This window comes from Schistocerca nitens, chromosome 9 (assembly GCF_023898315.1).
Source record: "Schistocerca nitens isolate TAMUIC-IGC-003100 chromosome 9, iqSchNite1.1, whole genome shotgun sequence".
Taxonomy (NCBI): domain Eukaryota; kingdom Metazoa; phylum Arthropoda; class Insecta; order Orthoptera; family Acrididae; genus Schistocerca; species Schistocerca nitens.
The window spans coordinates 289,012,265-289,038,859 of NC_064622.1; the positions used below are offsets into that span (position 1 = coordinate 289,012,265).

The 26,595-nt window shown below is 37.6% G+C and overlaps 1 protein-coding gene across 1 annotated transcript in view; it reads right to left on the bottom strand.

Moving 5' to 3' along the window:
• LOC126202937 (cubilin-like) overlaps positions 1 to 26,595 on the bottom strand; it is a 771,281-nt gene that overhangs the window by 593,678 nt on the left and 151,008 nt on the right. The window contains exons 16-20 of the mRNA XM_049937033.1: positions 19,404 to 19,588; positions 12,864 to 13,026; positions 9,447 to 9,637; positions 3,979 to 4,135; positions 561 to 760 (exon numbers count right to left, since the gene is read on the bottom strand). Coding sequence (XP_049792990.1) covers positions 561 to 760; positions 3,979 to 4,135; positions 9,447 to 9,637; positions 12,864 to 13,026; positions 19,404 to 19,588 — 896 coding nt within the window. The remainder of the gene's footprint in view (positions 1 to 560; positions 761 to 3,978; positions 4,136 to 9,446; positions 9,638 to 12,863; positions 13,027 to 19,403; positions 19,589 to 26,595) is intronic.

Sequence of the window (26,595 nt, forward strand, 5' to 3'; positions counted from 1 at the left end):
TACAATTAAAATATCTGATTAGTTTTTTTTTTGTTTTTGTTTTCTGAAGCTGGTCGGCTTGGCATCTGTTAACTGAGAAAAAAACTCCAACACAAAATCTTATTGACAGTTGTCAAAAGATTCCAGGTTTATTGGTTGGTGCGGCAACTTCCATCTTTAGTCATTCTCTAAACATGGAATTCATCGTCTTTGTTAATGGATGTTGCTATATTGTCAGACCATCGCTAATCTTCAATGCAATTTCTCTCATGCTTGAGTTCATTGAACCAATGACCTATCACTGCCTAGGAAGTAAATCCCTAAATGCTAGAATTGGGTAGCTGAGAAAAATATTTCAGCAGGAAATGTTCCTATTTCTATGATAGGGCTGACAGTTTATAAGAATCACATGTCATTGAAATACATAATAACAGATTAAACTACATAAATACTGAGTGTATTTTCTGTAACCCTGACAACTGATTAGAATCCAGTCATTTTCAAAACATTCAAACTGAACATCATGTACAGTCTCATTGACAAAATATCTACCAAAATACTGGAAAAATTCTGACACTTACCTCTAACGCATCATATGGACACACTGAATGTAATCTCCTGAAGAAGAGAGCTTCCAAATCAAAATCAACAAAATTAAGTTCAATGGCTTTTCCAAGTGGCTGCTCGATTTGCCATATGCAATGTTTGCTGTTGGGGTATACATTTGGATACAGTGGAGAATGTATTTGTCCAGATGGAGCAGTTATTGTACCACCACAAACTGTAAGCAAAATGCAGACATTGAGAACATTTTTTGTGATTTTATGAAAAATACAATCATAAGGTACAATTTCTTTTTACTGAATTACACAATATAACAGCAAGCAACTGCTTTTATATAACAACTATTGAAGCAATCACAATTGCTAAATATACATGGAAATTGGATATATATCCCAATCTCCTTCTCACTCTTTCCTCTATCCATCTTCTCATTCTCCCCCTCTCTCTGTCCATTGCCTTCTCCCTCTCTCTCTGTCCATCTCCTCTTCTACCCATCTTTCCCTCACCCTCTCCCTGTCCATCTCCTTCTTGCCCCTTCCTATGTCCATTCTCCCCTTCGCCCCCCCCCCCCTCACTATCCATATATCCTCTAAATCTCAATGATATTGAGCCCTGTTTACTGTTCTTGCTGACCATAAGCCAATAACCTATAAATACAACTTTTCTGTTTCCTGTGAAACAAACAGTGAAGAAGAAAATAAATCGGCACATTGATGTGAATACAATTTTTGTTTAAAAATATATGTAATGGAAAAATATGTGTTTACAAATAATTTTTCTAATGGTTTAAATGCCCTACTACACCAGTTAACCCCCTCCCCCACGAATCACGGAACTCGCTGTTGGTGGGGAAGATTGTGTGCCCCAACGATACAGATAGCCGAACCGTAGGTGCAACCACAACTGAAGAGTATCTGCTGAGAGGCCAGAGAAATGTGTGGTTCCTGAACAAGGGCAGCAGAATTTTCACTGGTTGTAGTGGTAAAAGGCTGGATGATTGTGTCTTTAACAAAAACGGCCTAGCTGAGCTGATACTGCTAATGGTCGAAAGCAAGGGGGAACTATAGCCGTAATTTTTCCCGGGGGCATGGAGCTTTACTGTATGGTTAAATTATGATGGCATCCTCTTGGGTAAAGTATTCCAAAGGTAACATAGTCCCCCATTCAAATCTATGGGTGGGGACTCTTCAGGAGGACATCATTATGAGGAGAAAAAAATCTGGCATTCTACGGATCGGAGCGTGGAATATCAGATCCCTTAATTGGGCAGGTAGATTAGAAAATTTAAAAAGGGAAATGGATAGGTTAAAGTTAGATATAGTGGGAATTAATGAAGTTCGGTGGCAGGAGGAACAAGACTTCTGGTCAGGTGAATGCAGGGTTATAAATACAAAATCAAATAGGGGTAATGCAAGAGTAGGTTTAATAATGAATAAAAAATAGGAGTGTGGGTAAGCTACTATGAACAGCATAGTGAATGCATTATTGTAGCCAATATAGACACAAAACCCACACCTATCACAGTAGTACAAGTTTATATTCAAACCAGCTCCGCAGATAATGAAGAGATTGAAGACATGTATAATGCAATAAAAGCAATTATTCAGATAGTGAAGCGAGACGAAAATTTAATAGTCATGGGCGAATGGAATTTGACAGTGGGAAAGGAAGAGAAGGAAAAATAGAAGGTGAATATGGAATGGGGGTAAGGAATGAAAGAGGAAGACACCTGGTACTATTTTGCACAGAACATAACTTAATCACAGCTAACACTTGGTTTAAGAATCATGAAAGAAGGTTGTATATATGGAAGAGGCTGGAGACACTGGAAGGTTTCAGATAGAGTATATAATGGTAAGACAGAGATTTAGGAACCAGGTTTTAAATTGTAAGATATTTCCAAGGGCAGAGGTGGACTCTGACCACAATTTATTGGTAATGAACTGTAGAATAAATTGAAAACACTGCAAAAAGGTGGAAATTTTAGGAAAGGGGACATGGACAAACTGAAAGAACCAGAGGTTGTAGAGAGTTTCAGAGAGAGCATTAGGGAACGACTGACAAGAACAGGGAAAAGAAATACAGTAGAAGAAGAATGGGAGATGAAGAATGAGAGATGAAATAATGAAGACAGCAGAGGATCAATAGATAAAATGACAAGGGCTAGTAGAAATTCTTGGGCAACAGAAGAGATACTGAATTTAATTGATGAAAGAAGAAAATACAGTAAATGAAGCAGGCAAAATGGAGTACAAATGTCTCAAAAATGAGGAAATGCAAAATGGCTAAGCAGGGATGGCTAGACGACAAGAGTAAGAATGTAGAGGCATATATCAGTAGGGGTAAGATAGATACTGCCTAAAGGAAAATTAAAGAGACTTTTCGCAAAAATAGAACCAAATGTATGAATATCAAGAGCTCGGATGGAAAACCAGTTCTAAGCAAAGAAAGGAAAGCAGATAGGTGGATAGAGTTTATAGAGGGACTATACAAGGGCAATGTACTTGAGGGCAGTGTTATGGAAAGAGAAGAGGACGTAGATGAAGATGAAATGGGAGATACAATACTGCGTGAAGAATTTGACAGAGCACTGAAAGACCTAAGTTGGAACAAGGTCCTGGGAGTACATAACATTCCATTAGAACTACTGATAGCCTTGGGACAACCAGCCATGACAAGACTCTACCATATGGTAAAAATATAATAATTCCAATACCAAAGGAAGTAAGTGTTGACAGGTGTGAAAATTACCAGACTATCAGATTAATAAGTCACAGCTGAAAAATACTAACACAAATTCTTTACAGACGAATGGAAAAACTGGTAGAAGCAGAGCTTGGGGAAGATCATTTTGGATTTTTCTTCACCCTGTATATGGCAATAGTGATCTCACTCCAAAACATAAACTTATAAGTCACCTTTTGTATATAAATAAACATGCAAAGTACACAGATTGTTTTACTTAGCTGATTATGTAACATCTATCTCCTACTGGCATGCCAAAGAGGAACACTGCAGGGTAAGTTTATCTCAGTCAAAATTGCAAAAACTGTGCAGCACATCTTCTGCTTGGAGTAGCTAACAATGCAAAGTTTCTCTAAAATAATAACCGTATGCGAGGTTATAAAGAAAAACCTGCACAAGTTGTTTGGCATTCTGTGGGAAATAGTGTGATACTACAGAGTGACTCTACGTAAGTGTTATTGTTGTAAAATTCTCTGCAGCACTATCTAATGTTTGCACATTCCAGAAGTTTTAAGCAATATACTTGAAAATGATCAAAGTTAAGCACTGAAGATAATAGTGAGAGACACAAATATGAGGAAATAGCTTTATGTATTCACAAGAAGACAGCAAACTGCAGCAATGATAATATTATTTAATCTGAATTATAGTTTATAATTTCATTAACAGACATTAACTGGTATCACTCACCAGCATGATATTTCATGCTAAAGCCTTTTCTGGTTATTGACATGTCTGTCCGGAAACGAAGGTAGAGTTTGTTGTTGTTTGACAAAAAGGTAGGTGGTCCGTACACTCCACAGTAGCGACCAATCAGTGGAGATTCCTCTGAATTTCCATCTCTCAGCTGCAACATTCAAGCACAACACCGACAATAAACATATAACTTTGATTCTTTTCTCCCACACTACTCTTCCCCCAACCCTTACCCATCTCTTCCTCCCTCTCCCTCTTGTGATTCTTATTTAGATAACATATGCACTGGTACACATAATATTTCAAAAATTAAATTACCTAAACTATGTAAGAGGGGCTCAAAATCATGACAACAAAGCCAACATTTATATGAATCAATGTTCTTTGAAAAATAACTGAATTTGATTTTCTAACTGAACCTTAACACACATTTAATGGAAATAATGGGTTACCAAGCATCCAAAGTCTATCTACATATATACTGAAAGAATAAATGAACTCTCATACCTGTGGATTTGGTATGTGGTTTTTATAAAGCGTAATCTTTATTTCATAAGTAAAAAGTGTTTCCACCAAGAATACCTCTACAATATGTAAGTGCTATCTATTACCCACAGTATCCAGGAGAGAGAAAAAAAACAACCAACATAACTGATCAAGTATTACATGGTACTAGAAAGAACTTATTCAGTCATTTTAGTATATACAGCCACACTTTATTAAAGTAATGTACATTCCTACCTGATTGTGCAAGCTTAGTGTTAACAAAATTAATAACAAGGACTTAGAAAAAGCTTTTGATAATGTTGACTGGAATACTTTCTTTCAAATTCTAAAGGAGGCATGGATAAAACACAAGGAGCAAAAGGCTATTTACAATTTGTACAGAAACCAGATGGCAGTTATTAGAGTCAATGGACACAACAGGGGACGTAGTTATTCAATCTCTATATTGAGCAAGCAGTAAAGCAAACACAAGAAAAAATTGGAGTATGATCTAAAGTTCAGGGAGAAGAACTAAAAACTTTGAGGCAGGCCGATGACGTTGTAATTCTATCAGAGACAGCAAAGGACTTGGAAGAGCAGCTGAATGGAATGGACAGTGTCTTGAAAAGAGGATATAAGATGAACATCAACAAAAGCAAAACAAGGATAATGGAATGTAGTAGAATTAAATCAGGTGATTCTGAGGGAATTAGAATAGGAAATGAGGCACTTAAAGTAGTAGATGAGCAAATATTTGGCTGTCCAGATCGTCTCATATGAATCCCATTTGATATGTATCCCATTATGGGACATAATCAATAAGTGAGTTCATGCACAACATCCTGCAGCGACAACATTTTCAAAATTATGTATGCCTTTATAAGCAGCACAGCCCAATATTTCTGCAGGGGACTTCCAATGACTTCATGCCACATCAAATTTCTGCACTACTCTGGGCAAAAGGAGGTTCGACGTGATATTAGGAAGTATCCCACGACTTTTGTCACCCCACCGTGCAAAATAAGCAGTGAGCTATGCGAGAAAAAATTTACAATCCATGGATGAAAATGTCCAATATTACAAGCTAGCAGCACAATCCCATGATGAGGCAGTTGTCTTTCAGATAATTAGTAAAGAAATTTGCAGTTGGCTGGGATCTGTGCATCAGATCCCAACAGCTTCGACTGGGAACGTGTCATAGAGCTAAAATAAGGTATTTTATAATTATGTGTTTATTTGTGTTTGTAAGTTTAGTAAATAATTTAATTTATGTGAATATTGTATTTATGCTTTATTCTTTACTCCGGTTCTTGATTCTTCATTAGTTAATTATAGTTTCTATAGAAAAATATAAGCATAACACATCTGTGGAGTGAGCAAAGTACACTAGCAACATTTAAAGACACCATACTTACAAAGTTACACGGGAAAAAAAGATAAACATCACTGGTCAAACTGACTGGTAGCCGTCCTTCCACTTGGTTCATTAATGCCTGTCCTCCTAGTATTAATGCTTCGAGTGGGTTGTTACTGTATGGTAACACTTGTTCATGGCAACAGAGTGGTACAATGAAAGATAATGAAAGTTCATTTCATTATTTTTTTTTAATAAACAGGGCTTTAGCTCATACAGTGTATGCCCATTTTACCTTCATTTAATTAAAGTAACATTAAGCTGTGATTTTGAGTATAGTGTTTACCTTGAAAACATAAAGACATCTAGCTGTTCTTTACATGTGTACAAAGTATGCCCAATGCCTGCTCAGATATGAAAAATTGCATGCCTGGTTGAGGGTTAAATACATTCCTTGACTACTCCCATACTACTTTCCCTCCTAAATTAAAAAACACTACATTAAGAGCCTCTAAAAAGAAGTCGTGAGTAAACAACTGTGACACAAAAAGATTTCTCATAAATTACTTTACAAATAACAAATCTTCCAATGTGCTCCCCCACCTGCCACAAGAGAGGTAGGGCAATGTTAGAAATATGTCAAACTCCACAAGAAAGTTATTGCGCATGTCAAAAGTATGGATAATGACAATTATGTTGCTACATCTCAAAACAAAGCACAGGCAATATGGATTGTCGTAACAACATGTGGAACAAATCAACTGCCTCCTGAATACAAAAACACGACTCTTATTTAAAACCTCTAAAATCACTGAGCAACAAGAAGTTCCCAATATATTTAATAATCACTATGCAAGTTTTGTAAATAACTTACTACAAGGCATAAAGAAACCCTTACGTTGTATGCAAAGAGAAATAAAATATTACATAACTTCTATGTTCTTTTGGATATTATTGCTGATGAAATTATATTCAGAACAAAGAATCTAAAAACTATCTGTAACTGATGATATCTCTGACTAAGTCACAAAGAACTGCATCAGTAAAACAGCTGTCACATGTTCTTATGTGTAAAATTCATCTTTGATGACAGGTACCAGGTGGTTATAATTAAAATGCAGCTACTCATGTAGAGCGAGTGTGGGCTGTCATTATCACATGGTAGCAAAACTTGGTAGATATTCTGATTCGTTAATGTGGAATTGATTTACACTGAGAAAAAAAAATAAATAAAAAAAAAAATTAAAAAAAAAAAATATTTCCAATTTTGGCCACCGAATGTTGCACACTGCTTGTATGATGGTCTAACATCCATGCTGTCATCTGACAAGCCATAATGAGAGTGAATAGAATGACTGTCGAGAAGAGAGACCATGCACGGTTAGTAAAACTGTCTATTGTGAACAGCAGTAATTACAGTCCTGCACTGAGAGAGTATCACTGACTGGAAGGTCTGAGGAGAGGCCCGATGTCATCAAGTCGTTTAAAGAAGATGATAATAAAATTCAAAACACTGGTGAGCTCGGATGCTGTTGCTGTAATTGACCATGCACATGCTTCGGGTAGTTCTAGTGCTAGTGCAGTGCCATGAGAACTGTCCATCCCAAGGTCAACAATACAGAAAATTTTGTGGCCAATTTTACATTGATATCTGTATAGGATCCAGACAGTGCAGCACCTGGAACTTCATGATCTGCAGCAATTTTTTGAATTTGTTCTTTGGATTCTGGAAAGGATTGAAGTTGATGATATGTGGTTGGGAAATTTTATATGGAGTGACAAGCCATGTTTTACACTACAGGAATATACAATGAATACACACAACTGCCAAATTTGGGGTACTATTAAACTGCATGTTGTATATGAAGAATAACTGCACTTCCCATATGTGACTGTGTGCTGTGTGATTTGGATTCACAAGCACTGATATTCTCTGTCCATTTTTCTTTTAAGAGAATACATCCAGAGAGCCTGTCAAATGTACCATGATGTCTGCACATTATCGAGATCTCATTCTACAGCATGTGATTTCTGCTCTGGAAGAGCGCAACTCTGTGGAAACCATTGTTTTCATGCAAGATGGGGCAACACCTCATGTTGCTCACCCAGTGAAAGGTCTGCTTAATGCAACCTTCCACAAATGTGTTATCTCCAGAGGTTTCCAAATGCATGGCCTGCAAGATCACCTAATTTGAATCCATGTGACTTTTGGCTCTAGGGTGCAGTAAAAGAATACATTTATCAGGGACGCATTCAGTCTCTACCTGCAGCATTTCAGTGACATCTCTGGTGCTCATACTCAACAATTTGTGTAAGTGGCGGTTGATAATAAAATTAATGTTATGCCTTTCTCACTGGCTTGACATTTTCTACCCACGGCCCATTCCTAGTTCATTAAGCACGGAAACATTTATGTACATTTGTCTTGCATTCACAATACTAGATTTGCAACTGATGGCCAGAATTTTAACTATATTTTTCCAGGGTAATTCAGTTCCACATTAGTGCATTACAATATCTACCAAGTTTCACTGGCATACAATACTCACAGCCAACACTGGACCTCTGTGAGCAGCTGCACTTTAATTACAACCGTCTGTACATTTTCTGATTGTACATGGTGAAAGCTGTTCCAGTCTTTAAGAGAGGTGAGGAAAAGTAATATAGGGAAAAAAACAGACCTATATATTGTTACTAATGTGTTGGAAACTTCCGGAAATATATCAAAAACATCGCATTCATATCTTTTTCATTTTGTATATAACTGTTACTTATGTTCTAAGATCCTAAACATTATTTACCAATTATGATGTACTTTTATTTTGTCATATTAGTGCTTGACTGTTATAATATTGGTTTATGTGTCAGATATGTTTTATTATTAAATGTATATCTCCTTACACAGAAGAGATTTACAAAAGTAATGCACATATCGAAACCAATAGACAGCTGTGGATCTCTTTTCAAAAAACCAGTTATTTTACCTGATGCACCTTTACATATTGGAAATATTTAAGTTTGTTAAAAATAACAATGCTAAATTCAGCAATAATGTGAATTTCCATACAATGGTACAAGACAGAACATGAATACAACATCCTGCCCACAGAAATAGAAAACATGACATCTCTCCCTTTGTTTAACAAGAAACTGAAATCTTTCTTAATTGTCCACTGCTTTTACACTGCATCTGAATTTTTGGTCCACATGAGTGCAAAGAAATATGAAACTGATTGCATGGATGATATTTGTAAATGAAATATGCACTACCGTGAATTTGTTTTTTGTACTTATACCAACTCTAACTATGGCAGACATGTATTGTGTGTGTGTGTGTGACTGTGGCAAATTGTCATCTGCAACAAATCTTTAATTGTGCCAACCTGGTAGTTAATTGTTCTGCACATCGTTAGTGAGACACATAATTACAATATTTTAATAAATATTACTGAATGTACATTTTAAAAACTTGTCATTTTAAAAACTTATCATCACCTCATGTTATCAATCTTCGCATCTTACTTGTCTGATACTATTGTATACCTTTTGGACATCACCAATTGCATGCCTCATACAAAAAATTATTCACAGGATGAATAAATACATTATATAGAAAATTTACCTCCAAGAAGTCAAATATACAGCTTCTTGAATCTTCCAGTTCAAAGTCAGTAAATTCAATGCTTAGTCTTTCTCCTGGAGGTAGACGTATTGTCCACTCACAGTCAATATTACGAGGATACTGCTGTGGATAGTTGGGTGATGTAATTGTTTTCTCAGCATCCGTAAACAGTCCACCACAACCAGACATCCCTTAAATGCAACAATTATTAAATAAGGAAGGCATAGCAATAATAAATAATTAAGCAATGTAGAAAGTAATATTATAACAGGCAGACCTGGTGGAATTTAAAAACTCTTAGATGCAAAGTCAATAACTAAATGATAATCTCAAAGACATGGCAAAGGATTCAGTTCTTCAAGTTTGGGATAATTTTGGGTGATGATGGGGTTGCTCCTCTGCACCTGGATCTTCAATTTGGTCAAAGGAGGATTTGTGAGGATATGCCACAGGAAATGTGTCTGTGGAAAAAGTTGGGAGATGGAGTGTGTTTGTAAAGGCCTTAGTAAGACCTTCAGCATACTGGGCAAGAGACTTCTCCTCATTGCAAATGTGTCATCCACAGGTGAGAAGACTACATAGGATTTTCTTTTTGGCATAGTAGACATGGCAGCTATTAAAAACCAGGTAATGTTGATGGTTAATCAGCTTGTTGCAGAGTGAGGTTTGGATGGAGCTATCAGCTGGGTGGAGACCCACATCCAAGAATGTGTACATTGGACTCAGGGGGTGGTAGGCATATAAAGTGGACAGGAGAGATGTTGAGGAATAAGGACAAGCCCTGAGCTTACAGCATGAACATACCATAAATGAATGTGAACCACACAAGGGGCTTGGAATTTTAGGTGATTAGGAAACTTTCCTTTGAACAAGTTTGCACAAAAGGGAGACATGCAGGTAACCAAGGCCTTTCTGTGGATCTGTTTGTAAATCTTCCTTTCAAAGGAAACATATTTATGTTCAAGTATGTCGTTAGTTAGATGTATAAGGAATGAGATGGCTGGTTTATAGTTGGAAGGACAATGGGATAAGTAGTTTTTGGTAACAGCAAAGCCATGGGAATGAGGTACTTCCATGTAAAAGGAGGTGGCATCAACAGTGACTAGTAGCAGTAATGTGAAGGGGATGTTTGAGAATCTGTGAAGGAAGAGGTTAATGCCTTTAGGAAAGGTGGCTAGGCTGTGGGCAATTGATTGGAGATGCTGGTCAAGAAGAGCAGAATTTTTTTTGGTGGGAGCACAGCAACTTGCTAGTGTGGATACACACAAACCCTCCTGCCTGAGCCCAGAACAATCTTACCAGTTCCATTGCCACATTCATGTCCCATACACCTGCTGCCTCTCCTCTCAGTTACCAAACAGCCTTCCCCTACCTTCCCTCCTGCTCTCTGCCTCCTTTCTCCTTTTAAACAGATGCTTATAAAAGTTATTTTTAAAGTATTTATTATTAGTTTGCTTACTTCAAACCAGTCATTTAGCTGGTCTGTAACTTTATTCATATTTTCTTATAGTTTTCATGGGGTTTTCCTATAAGAAAGATGCTACTGGCATCTGCAAACTAGGTATTTATTTGAAAGTCAGTGCTTAGATCTGGGTCATTTATGTACAGAAGGAAAAGGACAGGCCTCTTTCATGTAGTAATGCACCATAAACTGGGTATAACTGTTTTGTTTGAAAAATGTGAAAGTAGTCAAGCAATTATTTAGCTACTAATAGGAAATAAACTGCACCCATTTAATGTAAGGCTCAGTTCTTATTGAGGTGATACGATATGATGGGCAATGCAACTTGCGATGTGAAGCAGAAGCAACCCACATTTTTGAAGTGCATCCAAAAGGAGCTGAAGTTCATATTAGGTTGACAGTGATATGACACCAACATTATTCTCTATCACGTCGCACAACATAACAGGAGGTGCTGGTTGCTCCAACTGGATTGTACAATGCAAATTTAAAGTCATCAGAAGTGCCTTGGGGAGGGGGGGGGGAGTTTTATTTATATGAAGCAAAGCTACAAAACTCTCAACTTAGTTTCTCAACAAAGATTTTACTTTTTGCATAAAAAATTGATAAACAGATTTTTGATTCATGTTTTCTCTGCTGCGCCAGCTTCCTCATTTGGTCTTAAAGGAAACTGTTCTCTAAGCTGCTTACCTTATTCACCTCCAGGTCTCCCTCTATCATTATACCACCCACACTTCCCTCCAATACTAAATACAATAAAGATGCCACAAATGCCTTGTCTCCCCAATTCTAACCAGTACCTCCTCGTTTGTTACATGATTGGCCCACCTAATCTTCAGCATTCTTCCGTAGCACCACATTTCAAAAGATTCTATTCTCTGTTTGTCTAAACTGCCTACTGTCCATGTTTCACTTCCATATATGGCTACACACCAGACAAATACCTTCAGAAAAGACTTTCTAACACTTAAATCTATATTTGATGTTAACAAATTCCTCCTCTTCAGAAACGCTTTTCTTGCCGTTGCTAGTCTAATATTTTATATTCTTTCTACTTTGGCCATCATCAGTTATTTTGCTGGCCAAATAGCAAAACTCATCTACTACTTCAAATGTCTCATTTCCTAATCTAATTCCCTGCACTGCATAAAACATATCTTCAACATTGTACTTGTCTGTACTCAAGACAGCTTGGCTTCCACTCCACGTGAAATGAAATCAAATGAAGTTCTAACAAACGTGGAAGAATACACAGCATAATGTTTACATAAGGTTTATTCTTATGATGAATGAAGTATACCTAATATAACTCAAAGGGCAATAGTTTTTTAAAGCAGTACCTTTCTTATTAACTTTAAAATATCAAATTTGGCATAAGTGGGCACAAATAGTTGATGACATTTTAATGATGGTTAATTATTAATGCGTTTTGTATCAATTGCTTCATGTTTCTAATGTATATTTTGACTTGTCACAACTTTTTTTTAATAATCATAACATTTTTGAATGAAAATACAGAAATTGTGTTATAAACTCATATTATTTGAACTGATTTGCATAAAGATTTTGAGGATGACAGAAGTATTTATAAAGTAATTGTATGCCTTCCATACAGCTGCTGCTCTTGTCTCCAAACTGCTGCTCTTGTCTCCAAAGCTTTGTTTTTGGTAAGAAGACACGGGTCTAATATCATTAATTCAATAAGTTTAATTTTGTGAAAATTTACAACTATTGTTTGAGGAGACAAGTGTTTACACTTTTAATGATGTTTTAGATTTTTGTCTAGCATTAGCTGATTCTAAAATAGTTTATGGCAATCAGGTTGGAAATATAACTATAAGAAATTATGTATGTAATAAATTGTCATACACTTTAATAAAGGTTTTCACTGATTCACCCTCATAGATGCATGGTGATTACAGTATTGTAAAATATGTATGTAAGTACATACATACCTGGAACTGTGGAGTATGCAATCTGGAAACCTGTATCGCTGCTTTCATTGTCTGAATGAAAGTGAATCATAACAGTGCTTCCTGGTGACATTAGAGGCTCTGGTTCTGATGAATTGCAGAATTCAGCAAATATTGGATCACGTTCAGAAAGTCCATCATAGAACTAAAGGCAAAAGAACTCACTTTAAAATTCTCCAAAATTGTCACATTTTATACTATGTAGAAAGAAAATTAAATGAGTACATAATATGAGAGGTATAAATTTCAGGGCTTGAATAGCTTCCATTTCACATTCACATCACAGGTACATACACTAACCCAATGAAGTGTTTTGTTTATATTTCATGACATAAAATACATCTGCATGTCTCTTTACATCAGCAACTCAGGATCAGAATCTAAGTTACCAATTACTATTGACAATGCCACTAGAACATTTTACTTAATACCATTAAAACAATTTAACAAGGGTAGGGCAAAAGAAAAATATTATATTACATGAATTACAATCCACAGCTCTCACATATTAATGCCAGGAGGATTATGTGATTTTTTTTAAGGCACTCCATCTTCAGCGGACCATCCAACCACTGTGTCATCCTCAGCTGAAGATGTGGATAGGAGGGGCGTGTGGTCAGCACACTGCGCTTCCAGTCACTATGATGGTTTTCTTTGACTGGAGCCGCTATTACTTGGTCGAGTAGCTCCTCAATTGGCATCACGAGGATGAGTACACCCCGAAAAATGGCAACAGGGCATTGCGGCCCGGATGGTCACCCATCCAAATGCCAGCCACACCCAACAGCAATTAACTTCGGTGACCTGACAGGAATCGGTGTACCCACTGCGGCAAGGCTGTTGCCACATGATCAAAGGATGGCCTCAATCTCATCTTGCCCTTGCTCTGCACTCACATTCACCCCTGCCCCCATTACCCCAGCTTCACTCACCCATACACTTCTATCAACAGTCTCCCTCCTCCTCTGTTTTATCTGCCCATTCCAGTTCAGTCCAACACATCACCGTGTGCTGTACACAACTTTGACAAAGTAAGTTTCCATGCTCCTTCATATATATCCTGGGCATCTCCTATCACTCCATCCCAACAGTCAGCTTCCCCCTCCCCCTCCCCCTCACCACCCTCCCTTGAGTTGCATGCCTATTTTCTTCCCTCAGTTCACCCACCACAGTCTCTGACCGCAGATAAGTTGCAGAGCTAGCCAAATGTAGTCCCTCGGAATTGCGTAGTGGCAAGGGTGTATGTGTATATGTGGTAACTCTACAGGAGGATTCATTTGAAAGCTAGCAACACTGTCATTCATCTTTATGTGCCCATCGGTTGATAAGTACCTCTGAAATCGCACTGGTGGATATACTTACTGACTTAGCTACAACTGTTGGTTGTGGGAATCATTGCAATGGCAAATTTTTGGAATCTTTAAATACATTCTCTCAATTAAACTTCAGATTTCCTATTCTGAATCCCATGATACTTTTCTTGATGCTGACCTCTTCCTCAGTAAGGCTCAGCTACACCCTTCTGTTCACGTTAAACATACTAACAAACAATATTACTTACAGTGTGACAGTTGTTGTCCTTTCCATGTCAAATGTTCTCTCCCATACAGACTTGGCATTTGAGGCTCTTTAGAGCAATACACCACCATTCTCACCCCAGCCTTCATTGGAAATAATTACCCCACAATCCCAGTAAAAAAGCAGATTTCTCAGGCCATCATATTCAACCCTTGTTCTGATGATCCCTTCAAAAACCAAGTTAGAACATTTGTCACTCAGTATTATGCTGGAAATCCTGTCCTTTAATGAGATCCATTCTGTGCAACATTTTGCCCACCACATTTAGAATAGCTATTGGGTGGTCCTCTCTTCCTCCATCTCCAAAACATTCTGGTCAGACCCTATGCTCCTTCTGCACCCATTTCCCTACCCTATGACTCCTACCCCTGTGACCGTACCCACTGCAAGACCTGCCATATGTACCCTCCTACCAACACTTATCCAGGCCTATAACTGACAACATATACACTATCAAAGGGAGAGCCACCTGTAAAATGACATGTAATGTACAATCTTTTATGTAAACATCCAGCCTTTCATAATGGTATGATTACCACCAAGTCACCAGCAGGATGAATAGACATAGACATAGTATATACTACCAATACACAATACCCCTTTTCATAACATGGTCTACAACAATTTCTCAGAACTCTGCAGCTGGGAACTGGCATTACAACATGCCCTTGTTTCTCATCACCCACCAGGCCTTAATTTACTTTAAATTCTTTGGTCTCAGTTATTCTTCTCAGTAACTACTCCTTTCGTTTCATACATATTTTATTTTCTGACTTGTCTACTTTTCCAACCCTCCACCTCTACATGAAAAATGCACTTAGCTTTCCCCTGTTATAAATTCTAGCAGGATGTTTTGTCAATAATCTCTGTCTTGCTAATCACCCTATCTCCCACTTTAAGCTCTCAGGTTTTCAAAACTTGTCCAGTGCCGTCCCCAATGATCTGTCTTTCTTTCTCATACTGTCCAGTAGTCTGGTAAGTCTCCCCTGATCCGGGGTTCTGGGCGACTTTCTCAAACTCTCCCTATTTCTTAAACCTCACCAATCCTTTTCCTTCATCCCTCTTCCATCCCCTTCAAACGTTCTGCTAAAAGAAGGAGCCACTGGCTCCAAAAGCTTGCACAACTACTTAACCATTATATATGTTTTCCTCTGCTGCCGCTCAGGGATTAGTAGCTTTATCTATCCAATTACAATGTACACATAAATACAGATAGACAAAAGAAGCGATTCATTATTCTAATAATACATTGTGTGTGTGTGTGTGTGTGTGTGTCGATCGCGGTCCTCTGGTTTGGAGCCGTGTGGAGGGTCTAAACCAGAGGCTCAGACGACTCTGCGACTATAATGGTTGCAAATTCATCGACCTCCGTTATTGGGTGGAGAACTGTAGGGCCCCCCTAGACAGGTCAGGCGTGCACTACACACCGGAAGCAGTTACTAGGGTAGCAGAGTACGTGTGGTGTGCACACGGGGGTTTTTTAGGTTAGAGGGACCCCCCCTTGGGCGAAACGATAAAATACCTGACGGCTTACCAGAGAGAACATCAGCATCATTGATAAAGAACGTCCGTACTCAGAGACCAAAAACAGGAAAAGTTAACGTAATATTGGTAAACTGCAGGAGTATCCAGGGCAAGGTTCCTGAATTAGTATCTCTTATTGAAGGAAATAGTGCGCATATAGTATTAGGAACGGAAAGTTGGTTAAAACCGGAAGTGAACAGTAACGAAATCCTAGACACAGAATGGAATATATACCGCAAGGATAGGATAAACGCCAATGGTGGAGGAGTATTTATAGCAGTAAAGAATTCAATAATATCCAGTGAAGTTATTAGCGAATGCGAATGTGAAATAATCTGGGTTAAGTTAAGTATCAAAGGTGGGTCAGATATGATAGTCGGATGCTTCTATAGACCACCTGCATCAGCAACCGTAGTAGTTGAGCGCCTCAGAGAGAACCTGCAGAACGTCGTGAAGAAGTTTCGTGATCATACTATTGTAATAGGGGGAGACTTCAATCTACCAGGTATAGAATGGGATAGTCACACAATCAGAACTGGAGCCAAGGACAGAGACTCTTGTGACATTATCCTGACTGCCTTGTCCGAGAATTACTTCGAGCAGATAGTTAGAGAACCAACTCGTGAAGCTAATGTTTTAGACCTCATAGCAACAAATAGACCGGAACTTTTCGACTCCGTGAATGTAGAAGAGGGTATCAGTGATCATAAGTCAGTGGTTGCATCAATGACTACAAGTGTAATAAGAAATGCCAAGAAAGGAAGGAAAATATATTTGCTTAACAAGAGTGATAGGGCACAAATCGCAGAATATCTGAGTGACCACCATCAAACGTTCATTTCTGAGGAAGAGGATGTGGAACAAAAATGGAAAAAATTCAGAAACATCGTCCAGTACGCCTTAGATAAGTTCGTACCGACTAAGGTCCAAAGCGAGGGGAAAGATCCACCGTGGTATAACAATCATGTACGAAAGGTACTACGGAAACAAAGAAAGCTTCATCATAGGTTTAAGAGTAGTCGAATCATAGCTGATAAGGAAAAGCTGAACGAAGTGAAAAAGAGCGTAAAGAGAGCAATGAGAGAAGCATTCAACGAATTCGAACATAAAACATTGGCAAACAATCTAAACAAGAACCCTAAAAAGTTTTGGTCATATGTAAAATCGGTAAGCGGATCTAAATCCCCTATTCAGTCACTCGTTGACCACGATGGCACCGAAACAGAGGACGACCGAAGAAAGGCAGAAATACTGAATTCAGTGTTCCGAAACTGTTTCACTGCGGAAAATCGTAACACGGTCCCTGACTTCAGCCGTCGCACGGACGCCAAAATGGAAAATATTGAAATAAACGATATCGGAATTGAAAAACAACTGCTATCACTTAGTAGCAGAAAAGCATCCGGACCAGACGAGATACCCGTAAGATTCTACAGTGATTATGCTAAAGAACTTGCCCCCTTTCTATCAGCAATTTATCGTAGATCTCTGGAAGAACGTAAAGTACCTAGCGACTGGAAGAAAGCGCAGGTCGTTCCCATTTTCAAGAAGGGTCATAAATCATATGCGAATAATTATAGGTCTATTTTGCTTACGTCAATCTGTTGTAGAATAATGGAACATGTTTTATGTTCTCGTATTATGACGTTCTTAGATAATACAAATCTCCTTCATCATAACCAACATGGATTCCGCAAACAGAGATCATGTGAAACTCAGCTCGCCCTATTTGTCCAAGAAATTCACAGTGCCGTAGACACTGGCGAGCAGATTGATGCCGTATTCCTGGACTTCAGGAAGGCATTTGATACGGTTCCGCACTTACGTTTAGTGAAAAAAATACGAGCTTACGGAATATCGGACCAGGTTTGTGATTGGATTCAGGATTTCCTAGAAGAAAGAACACAACATGTCATTCTTAACGGTTCAAAATCTGCAGATGTAGAGGTAATTTCGGGAGTACCGCAAGGAAGCGTGATAGGACCTTTATTGTTTACAATATACATAAATGACTTAGTTGACAACATCGGTAGCTCCGTGAGGCTATTTGCAGATGACACGGTTGTCTACAAGAAAGTAGCAACATCAGAAGACTCGTACATACTCCAGGAAGACCTGCAGAGGATTAATGAATGGTGCGACAGCTGGCAGCTTTCCCTAAACGTAGATAAATGTAATATAATGGGCATACAGAGGGGCAGAAATCCATTCCAGTACGATTATGCCATAGGTGGTAAATCATTGGAAGCGGTAACGACCGTAAAATACTTAGGAGTTACTATCCGGAGCGATCTGAAGTGGAATGATCACATAAAACAAATAGTGGGAAAAGCAGGCACCAGGTTGAGATTCATAGGAAGAATTCTAAGAAAATGTGACTCATCGACGAAAGAAGTAGCTTACAAAACGCTTGTTCGTCCGATTCTTGAGTATTGCTCATCAGTATGGGACCCTTACCAGGTTGGATTAATAGAAGAGATAGACATGATCCAGCGAAAAGCAGCGCGATTCGTCATGGGGACATTTAGTCAGCGCGAGAGCGTTACGGAGATGCTGAACAAGCTCCAGTGGTGGACACTTCAAGAAAGGCGTTACGCAATACGGAGAGGTTTATTATCGAAATTACGAGAGAGCACATTCCGGGAAGAGATGGGCAACATATTACTACCGCCCACATATATCTCGCGTAATGATCACAATGAAAAGATCCGAGAAATTAGAGCAAATACGGAGACTTACAAGCAGTCGTTCTTCCCACGCACAATTCGTGAATGGAACAGGGAAGGGGGGATCAGATAGTGGTACAATAAGTACCCTCCACCACACACCGTAAGGTGGCTCGCGGAGTATAGATGTAGATGTAGATGTATGCTACTCTCATAATAAAGAAATAGATAATTTTAAAATATAAGAAACTGAGGGAGTAAAGGTAACAACCATACAGTTGAGGCATTGAGCTGTTTAAAAGCACATAAATTAGATTCAACATATTGCTGAGCTTACTGATAAATCCTTCTTCAAAGGTAAGAAAATGTACATATATTAACACACATATACCTGCATGGCTACAATATACCGGCCATCACTGCAACTCTATTGGGTTGAGAAAAATCCCTCATCCTAGCTGAACTGTACTGATGGCACATTGTAGTTGGCTAGGACAACACAGTTGTATAGGTGTACATGTGTGTGTTTGTGTGTGTGTGTGTGTGTGTGTGTGTGTGTGTGTTTTCTGTTAGCTCAGAAGGAAGATTCATATGAAAGATCAGAAACATTCTCAGCCTTGTTTATGTGCCTAGCAATGACTTAATATCTCAACTGCACAGTGAATTGGAACGTTTACTGTGTCCACTATACATATTTCACGGAGGTGTTCCCTTTATCATAATTCTAATAACAACAATTCATTTAAAACAGTACCCTGAGAAAATCGAAAGAGCAGGCGGTGTGATTCTCCATTCGAAGTGAGAAGAAATGAAACTGGATTCGTTTGCTCCGAGGAGCCCTGATAATCCAGGCACAGTCTCTGTTCTGTGGGTAGTTTCCTGGTGAGCCCGGAGACTGCAGACTGCCATGCGATTGTGCTATAATAATTCCACCACACTCTGGAAAATGGAAGGTTTCACAGTAACATGAAAAGTTATCTTCATAAAGTAAGTTCAAATGCACAAACATATGAATCAGTAAGAATAAAATGTTAACCAACTGGAAATATATTACATAATTTGGTGGCAAACAATATCCACAACATTTGTTAAACATGCTTAGTAATCTTACAGTCAACTAGTGTCTTTGGGGCCTGTCAAACATATGTTGATCACCAAAGACTCTTAAGAGAAAGGCTGCCAATACAGAGTCTTGGTATCAGAAGGTTAATCGTTAATATTATACCTCAAAGGTAAATAACAGGAGATTGCTTTTGGTGCTGAACAGCAATTCACAAGATATGGTGGCTTCTCAAAGGGGCACAATCCATCACAGAAACCTATGAGATCTGTTATTGGGCCTGTGTTATTTCTTAAATATAATGTCAGCATAATAATCATCAGGCATTCGTCATCCACTGATGGCAAAGGCCTTCTCTAGATTTTCCCATGCATTATGGTCTTCAGCTATCTGCATCCATGCAGCTCCTGTGTGTCTTCTATTTGTCACCAACCCATCTCCCATTATATTGTCATTTTGACCTTTTCCTGTCCCATGGACAACTTTCTTGGTCCATATATCATCCATTCACTTGACAACTTGTCCCAACCACATCCACATAATTTTTATCACACTCATAATTATGTCCTCCAGTCCAATCTGCCGTTTGCCCATTTGGTTTTTTTTTTTTGTTTTTTTTTCTTTTCTGTCCATTCTAGTAGTTCTCCAAACGTATCTCTCCATTGCTTGCTGAGAAATCCTTCCATTTATTAATGGTCTTCATTATTGTCTCACTGCCCCATGTTGAAATTGGTAATTACACTGATTGTAAATTATGTTTTTTTTTAAAAAAAAACATTATTTAGTATACCAAAAGTACTCCACAGTATATTTACTCTTCTATTATAATTTTTATTGGTACTGTCTTCAAATGTCCTAGACACTGCTTATATGCTGTCACTGTTAACATGTATTATTTATGTTTCATCTTATTATATTTCTTTCTTAGTATCCTTGCTGTGTGAGTTCCTCCATTTGTTGTTGAAATTTGTGTGGAACAGAGGCAAGCAGTTCAATCTCGATCCCCTTGCCTGACTCCTCTTTCAATCTTCAATTCCTCACTACCCTCATTAAGCTTAATTTAAACTGTTGCACTGAAATAGTCTGTGAATAACAAGAAAGGCACGGTCAAACTTCAGAGCTCATTTCTGACACATAAAAGAAGTATGTTATATGGAGATGCATCCAGAGAAACTTCATTTCCACATTACAGCTTATTTTCTACGACTCTCAGTAGAACATTAATTGTGGGAAACACAAGGAGAGAGAACATACCAAACCCACCACATGACTCTCTCTCTCTCTCTCTCTCTCTCTCTCTCTCTCTCTCTCTCTATTTTTTTTTTTTTTTTTTTTTTTTTTTTTTACATTGAATGTTTAGAATGGCCTCCATTAGCATTGATATATGCATCAACTCCCATGTCACTGAATCCCAGATTTTCTTATGTACTGCTGGAGTAATACGTATAGTTCTGTTTTGCAGTCTACCACAGTATAAGGCAATAAGATTCTCTACATCTTGCACCACAGTTTGGACACAAGAGCTTTCAAACACTCATAATAAATTAAAAAAAAAAAAAAACCATTTGGTTTCGGTTTGAAGAAAGTGAAGCCCAGGAAATTTGTGCATCTCCTCTTATTCACATGTCTCAGAAATTGTTATTTACAAACCAAAGGGCATTAACACTGAAATGATGAGAAGCTACATTCTGTAGAATATACACTTATCTCATATATAAAGCCACACTTGGGGAAATCAGATATATCACTCTCTAAGAAAGCAATATTAATTAATGCGGTGAAACTGAGTAGCAAAAGATATGAGGTCATGTTACAAAAAATGAAAGCCAAAACATACAGGGCATTTCAGAAGTGATGATCAATATTCAGAGATATGACAAGAATGATCATTCAAAACAAAAACGTCAAGTAAACATGGGCTCTAAAACACATAGCTTGAGAGCCATGAGCATTTCTCGATCTTTGATTTTGTGAAACAAAAATCTTCTACTGCACGCTCTTTGCTTTCCATATTTTGTAAAGTGGTAGCATGGACCGAAACAAGAAAAAATGTCTGGTAAACATGGGATCTAAAATGCATACCTTAAATGTTATGAGCATTTCTTCTCCAGTAGAGTTGTGTTTCAAAGTAGCAAAGATGAACAAGGGCTCATAGCTCTTAAGGTATGCTATTTAGAGTGCATGTTTACTAGACTTTTTTTCTCATTCTGATCCATACTACCACTTCCCAAAATATGGAAAGCAAAGAGCTTGCAGTAGAAGAGATTTGTTTGACAGAATCAAAGATCAAGAATTGCTCATAGCTGTTAAGGTATGTATTTTAGAGGCATGTTTACTTGACTTTTTTGTTTTGAATGATCATTCCTGGAATATCCCTGAATGTTGTGCATCACTTCTGAAATACTGTGTATAAATAAAGTTTTTGATGGTGATGCACCTTAACAGCAGCACGAGACTTCAAATCAGCCCATACAGTTTGATTGTGAAAATTGACTATCATGGTCCCATGTAAACGATGCCTCATCCATGTAAAGCACAGCTGCACTAAACTATGGGTTCACACATTGTTACATGAGTCATGCATGTAACCACACACAAAAATTAGCTGCTTATAATGCTTGTACACATATTACTATACACAATATTACTTGCTGCAGCTATTTATCTTAGAGTGGCAATAAGGTTGTCATCAAATGTGTGAGGAATTGTGTCCCCCAGTTATAGAGTCTTTGTCCACCCACACTTCCCCTAACTGCAAGTAGCAGATTGAAGCATCCCATGCTTCCTAAGATAAATTGCTTGAAATGTCCTCCAGTTTGTCATCTTCATTCTGGTAACCTCTCAAAGTACAAACAGTGTACAGCAAGACCAATACTGTATTTTAAGTTATACAGCGATTAAACTTTAGTAGAAATCAAATCGTGATTAACACCAGCAAACTGCAATGTTCCCACCAAATCCACAGTGATCACTTAAATACTTGATGCTATGTGTATGTAATGCAACGTCATTGACATTTACATCCACATGGGTCACATATCAGCATAAGTAATGACTTGGGTTTACCTTTGGTGAAACGGAACCTAAAACATCATGTAACCAGGTAGACATTTTGAGCTTCTCATGCAAGAAACAGGTTCATCTGTTCCTTCCCACAGTTAACTGACAATGAATAATTGTAAAGAATTACTTATAACAGAGAAATACTGTGTTTCCATACACAAGACCACACTACATACTGCCTTCTTCTACGTGTGAGTTATGTGTCCTAAAAGTCTGGTCGTACCTTTTTGTTACACCCTGTATATTCTTTAGATACTAACATAAGTTGAATAAATGCTTTATTTCTCATGGACTGTTCACATAGAATCTGTGTCACAAGCATTCTTAAAATTTATGAATTGTTGACAAAATGAAAATTCATTCCTATCACAAAATGTACTACAATTGTATTCACAGTTTGCTAATGATCAGTTTTCCTATATCTACTTGCAAAATCCTTTACCTGATTGAATGGGTATTTTGTATGCACTTTAAGTTAATTTAATGAGTATCTTGAAATTATGGTGAGGAGGGCGATGGGTTTATAGTTCTTTGTCTTTTCTGCAAGCATAGTGACATACAGTATTCCATTATTGACTTAAAGTGTGATGCAGATCACATACTCTAAGATGTTACAGTGTGGTTCACTGTTTACTCATTCTTCATAACTGCAAATAATACTAGTTTCAATCAGTTCTGCACAAATCACAATAATACACATGATATTAAGACGGTAAGAAATATGGCAACAGTAGGATTGTGTAGTGCCACAAAGCTCCAGAAGCAGTCAATATTAAGTAGTTCTTCATGTAGGAAGTGTAATAAATGAGTAGCAAAAGGAATTCGGTGCAAAGCGTGTAACTTCTGGCCACATTAGAAATGCACCAAAGTGTGTCTAAATTTTGTAAGTGCGGATATACAGTGGACATGCTCTGAGTGTTTAAGTGATGAACAGTTGCAATTGACTTCTGCTGTAAGTACAAAAGATGAAATTATTCATATCCTGCAAAACTATATAAACTCATTAAAAGCAGAATTGCCATTGCTTCAGGAAGAAAATCATGTGCTGAAAAGACAAAAGATTGTGTTTGTAAAAAAACTGAAGAGTTAGAAGAAAATAGGACCAAATCCTCGCACCTGCAGAGTGATACATATGAACAAAACGACTCATTTCCAATCACAGTACAAACTTATTTAGACACAAAAAAACAAAAATAAATATAAGTGGACAAATGCTAAAAATGACAAAAATGAAAAGAGGTGCCCTCTTAGTGGTAAAACAACTGAAGTCATAGAAGAAAATAGGCCCAAATCCTCGCACTCGCGGAGTATTACACATGATCAAAACGACTCAATTGCCATTAAGTAGAAAATGCTTTAGATACAAAAAACAAAAACAAATATAAGTGGACAAGTGATACAAATGCCGAAAATGAAACGAAACGTCCTCTGAGTACTGCAAATGATAATGAGTTTTTAATAATAGGCGACTCCATGTTAAAAAACATCGTAGTTCCAAACTATAAAATAGACGTTTGCCCTGGAATCAGGAGTAAGCAGTTACAAAACCATTTTAGCAATGCCCTAAAATCAGCAGCAAGCCCTACTAAGATATGTGATAGAAATCCCAAAGGTGTATTTATTCACGCTGGAATGAACTGTCTACGAAACAGCAGTGAGGAAGAAATCGTCAACAACACGAGAAATCTAATAAGAACTGTCAGAAACGTCTACAACATCTCGAGAATTATAATCAGTGGCATTGTGTACAGAAGGTCGGTAAGTGACAGATACATACACAGAATAAACGACAATATTAAAGAGGAATGTAATAAACTGGGTGTAATATTCATTGATCCAAACAAATTTTTTAATGACAAGTGTCTTGGTAAAGATGGACTGCATCTTAACAGACAAGGCTCTAGAATATTTAGTAAGATGTTCATAGATGTTCGTCAGAGTATAATGAACAAGGGAAACTGATAAGCGGTAATAGGGGTGAAAATACATGCATGCAAGTACATTCCAGAGAAATGTTAAATGCCCTTTGTAAAACATCTCCATGGAAAGAAAATTAAAAAAATACCAGAAATGAAGTATCAGATGTAATCCAGACCTCCTCTGTGGGGACCCAAAATAAAAACTCACAGGTGAAACACAAAAATATGAAGTTGGTTCTTTTTCACCAAAATGTGCAATCACTAACTAGTAAAACAAGTGAAATCCAGATCCTATTAGAAAATTAATTAAAAAGTACCCCATTATTGTGTCTTACAAAACATTGGCTTGATGAGGACAAGTGACATATTGTGCCCCTACCTAACTTTGTGTTAGGTAGTTATTTCTGTAGAAAAATTCTTAAACATGGTGGTACCGTATTTACTCGAATCTAAGCCGCACTTTTTTCCCTGTTTATGTAATCCAAAAAACCGCCTGCGGCTTAGAATCGAATGCAAAGCAAGCGGAAGTTCTGAAAAATGTTGGTAGGTGCCACCACAATTAACCTCTGCCGTTGAATATATGTAGCGCTACCCAGGTATGCTTTGCAGGCGCAAAGATAAATACTGGCGCCAAAACCTCTGCGTCAGTAAAAAAATTTTAAAAAAAGGTGGAAGATGAGCTTTTTTCTCCACCCCGAGTTCGACCGCTGCATTTTCATACATTATCCAACGAAGTAAATACAAATTCCTTATAGTTCATCTTCGAATGTAGCAGCATTTCAATGTACTACGAAAATCCGACTGGCAAGACTGTTTGGGATGTTTGTCAATATGGCCAACTCTACGTTCTGAATTTTTTCCTACCTGTGAGAAGAGATGGTTGCTAATAGGAACTTTTATGAATTGTGAATCACATGCAGTATTCTCTTCACCATAAAAATAATATGAATATAAACATTTTGACATGTGTTGTTTTGTGTTTGTTGCTATCTCATTTAAATCCTGTCTGCCTAATAAACTACGAAACTAGAGTGAGACAATAGCAAACGCGGAAGAATATACATATCACGTCATGTTTACAAAATAAATATAAAAGAAATGTGTATGAGGTAGAGTGAACAAGGTTTATAGGAAGACAATGAAAGGAGATATCCACTGTGGACTAGGGGAACTACCATCGGCACTGAAGGGTGTATGCTAGTATTAAAATTTCCAGTTGGTCCTTTACATGAGTAAAGAATAGTACATCTGTATTTAAACATAACCTATGGAAGTGCTTCTACAGTGGCCTCTACTCTTCACATGAATTCTTTGGCAAATGTAACTACAATCTAGCAGTTGTCATCATGTTCATACAAAAGCTGTAATTAATATTGTAGGCCAGTCTATGACATAGTGTTGAAGTGTTCACAATCAGTATGATTTATGATCACATAAACTTGAATCATGATGACCCATTATGATGTAAATGGGAAATATTAAGTTCCTCAGTAACCTTTATTAATATTATTCTTATTATTATAACATTCATCATTTACATCTTTTGTAACATTTATACGTCATTCTCCATTCCTCATCGAATACCCCTTCACATTATGGATTAACACAATAGCTACACAGTAACATAAAAATCAAAAATATGTAGCTAACAATGGCGTTGATCTCCTCACAGAATGTAATGCATGGAGCACAAGATTTTGAAACAGTACAATGAACTACATCTCAAAAAATGAGCAAAATTGACATGGCTTTTAAGTGGCTCTCTAACCTCATTTAGAGAAATGCCTGACTGGTGTGTCTTTTCCATCTCAGAAACAATTCACACATACAGTAAAACATAAAATAGGCAAAAACACTTTCACTTTACAGTGAAATGATATTGTGGCCCCACCAAGAATATACAA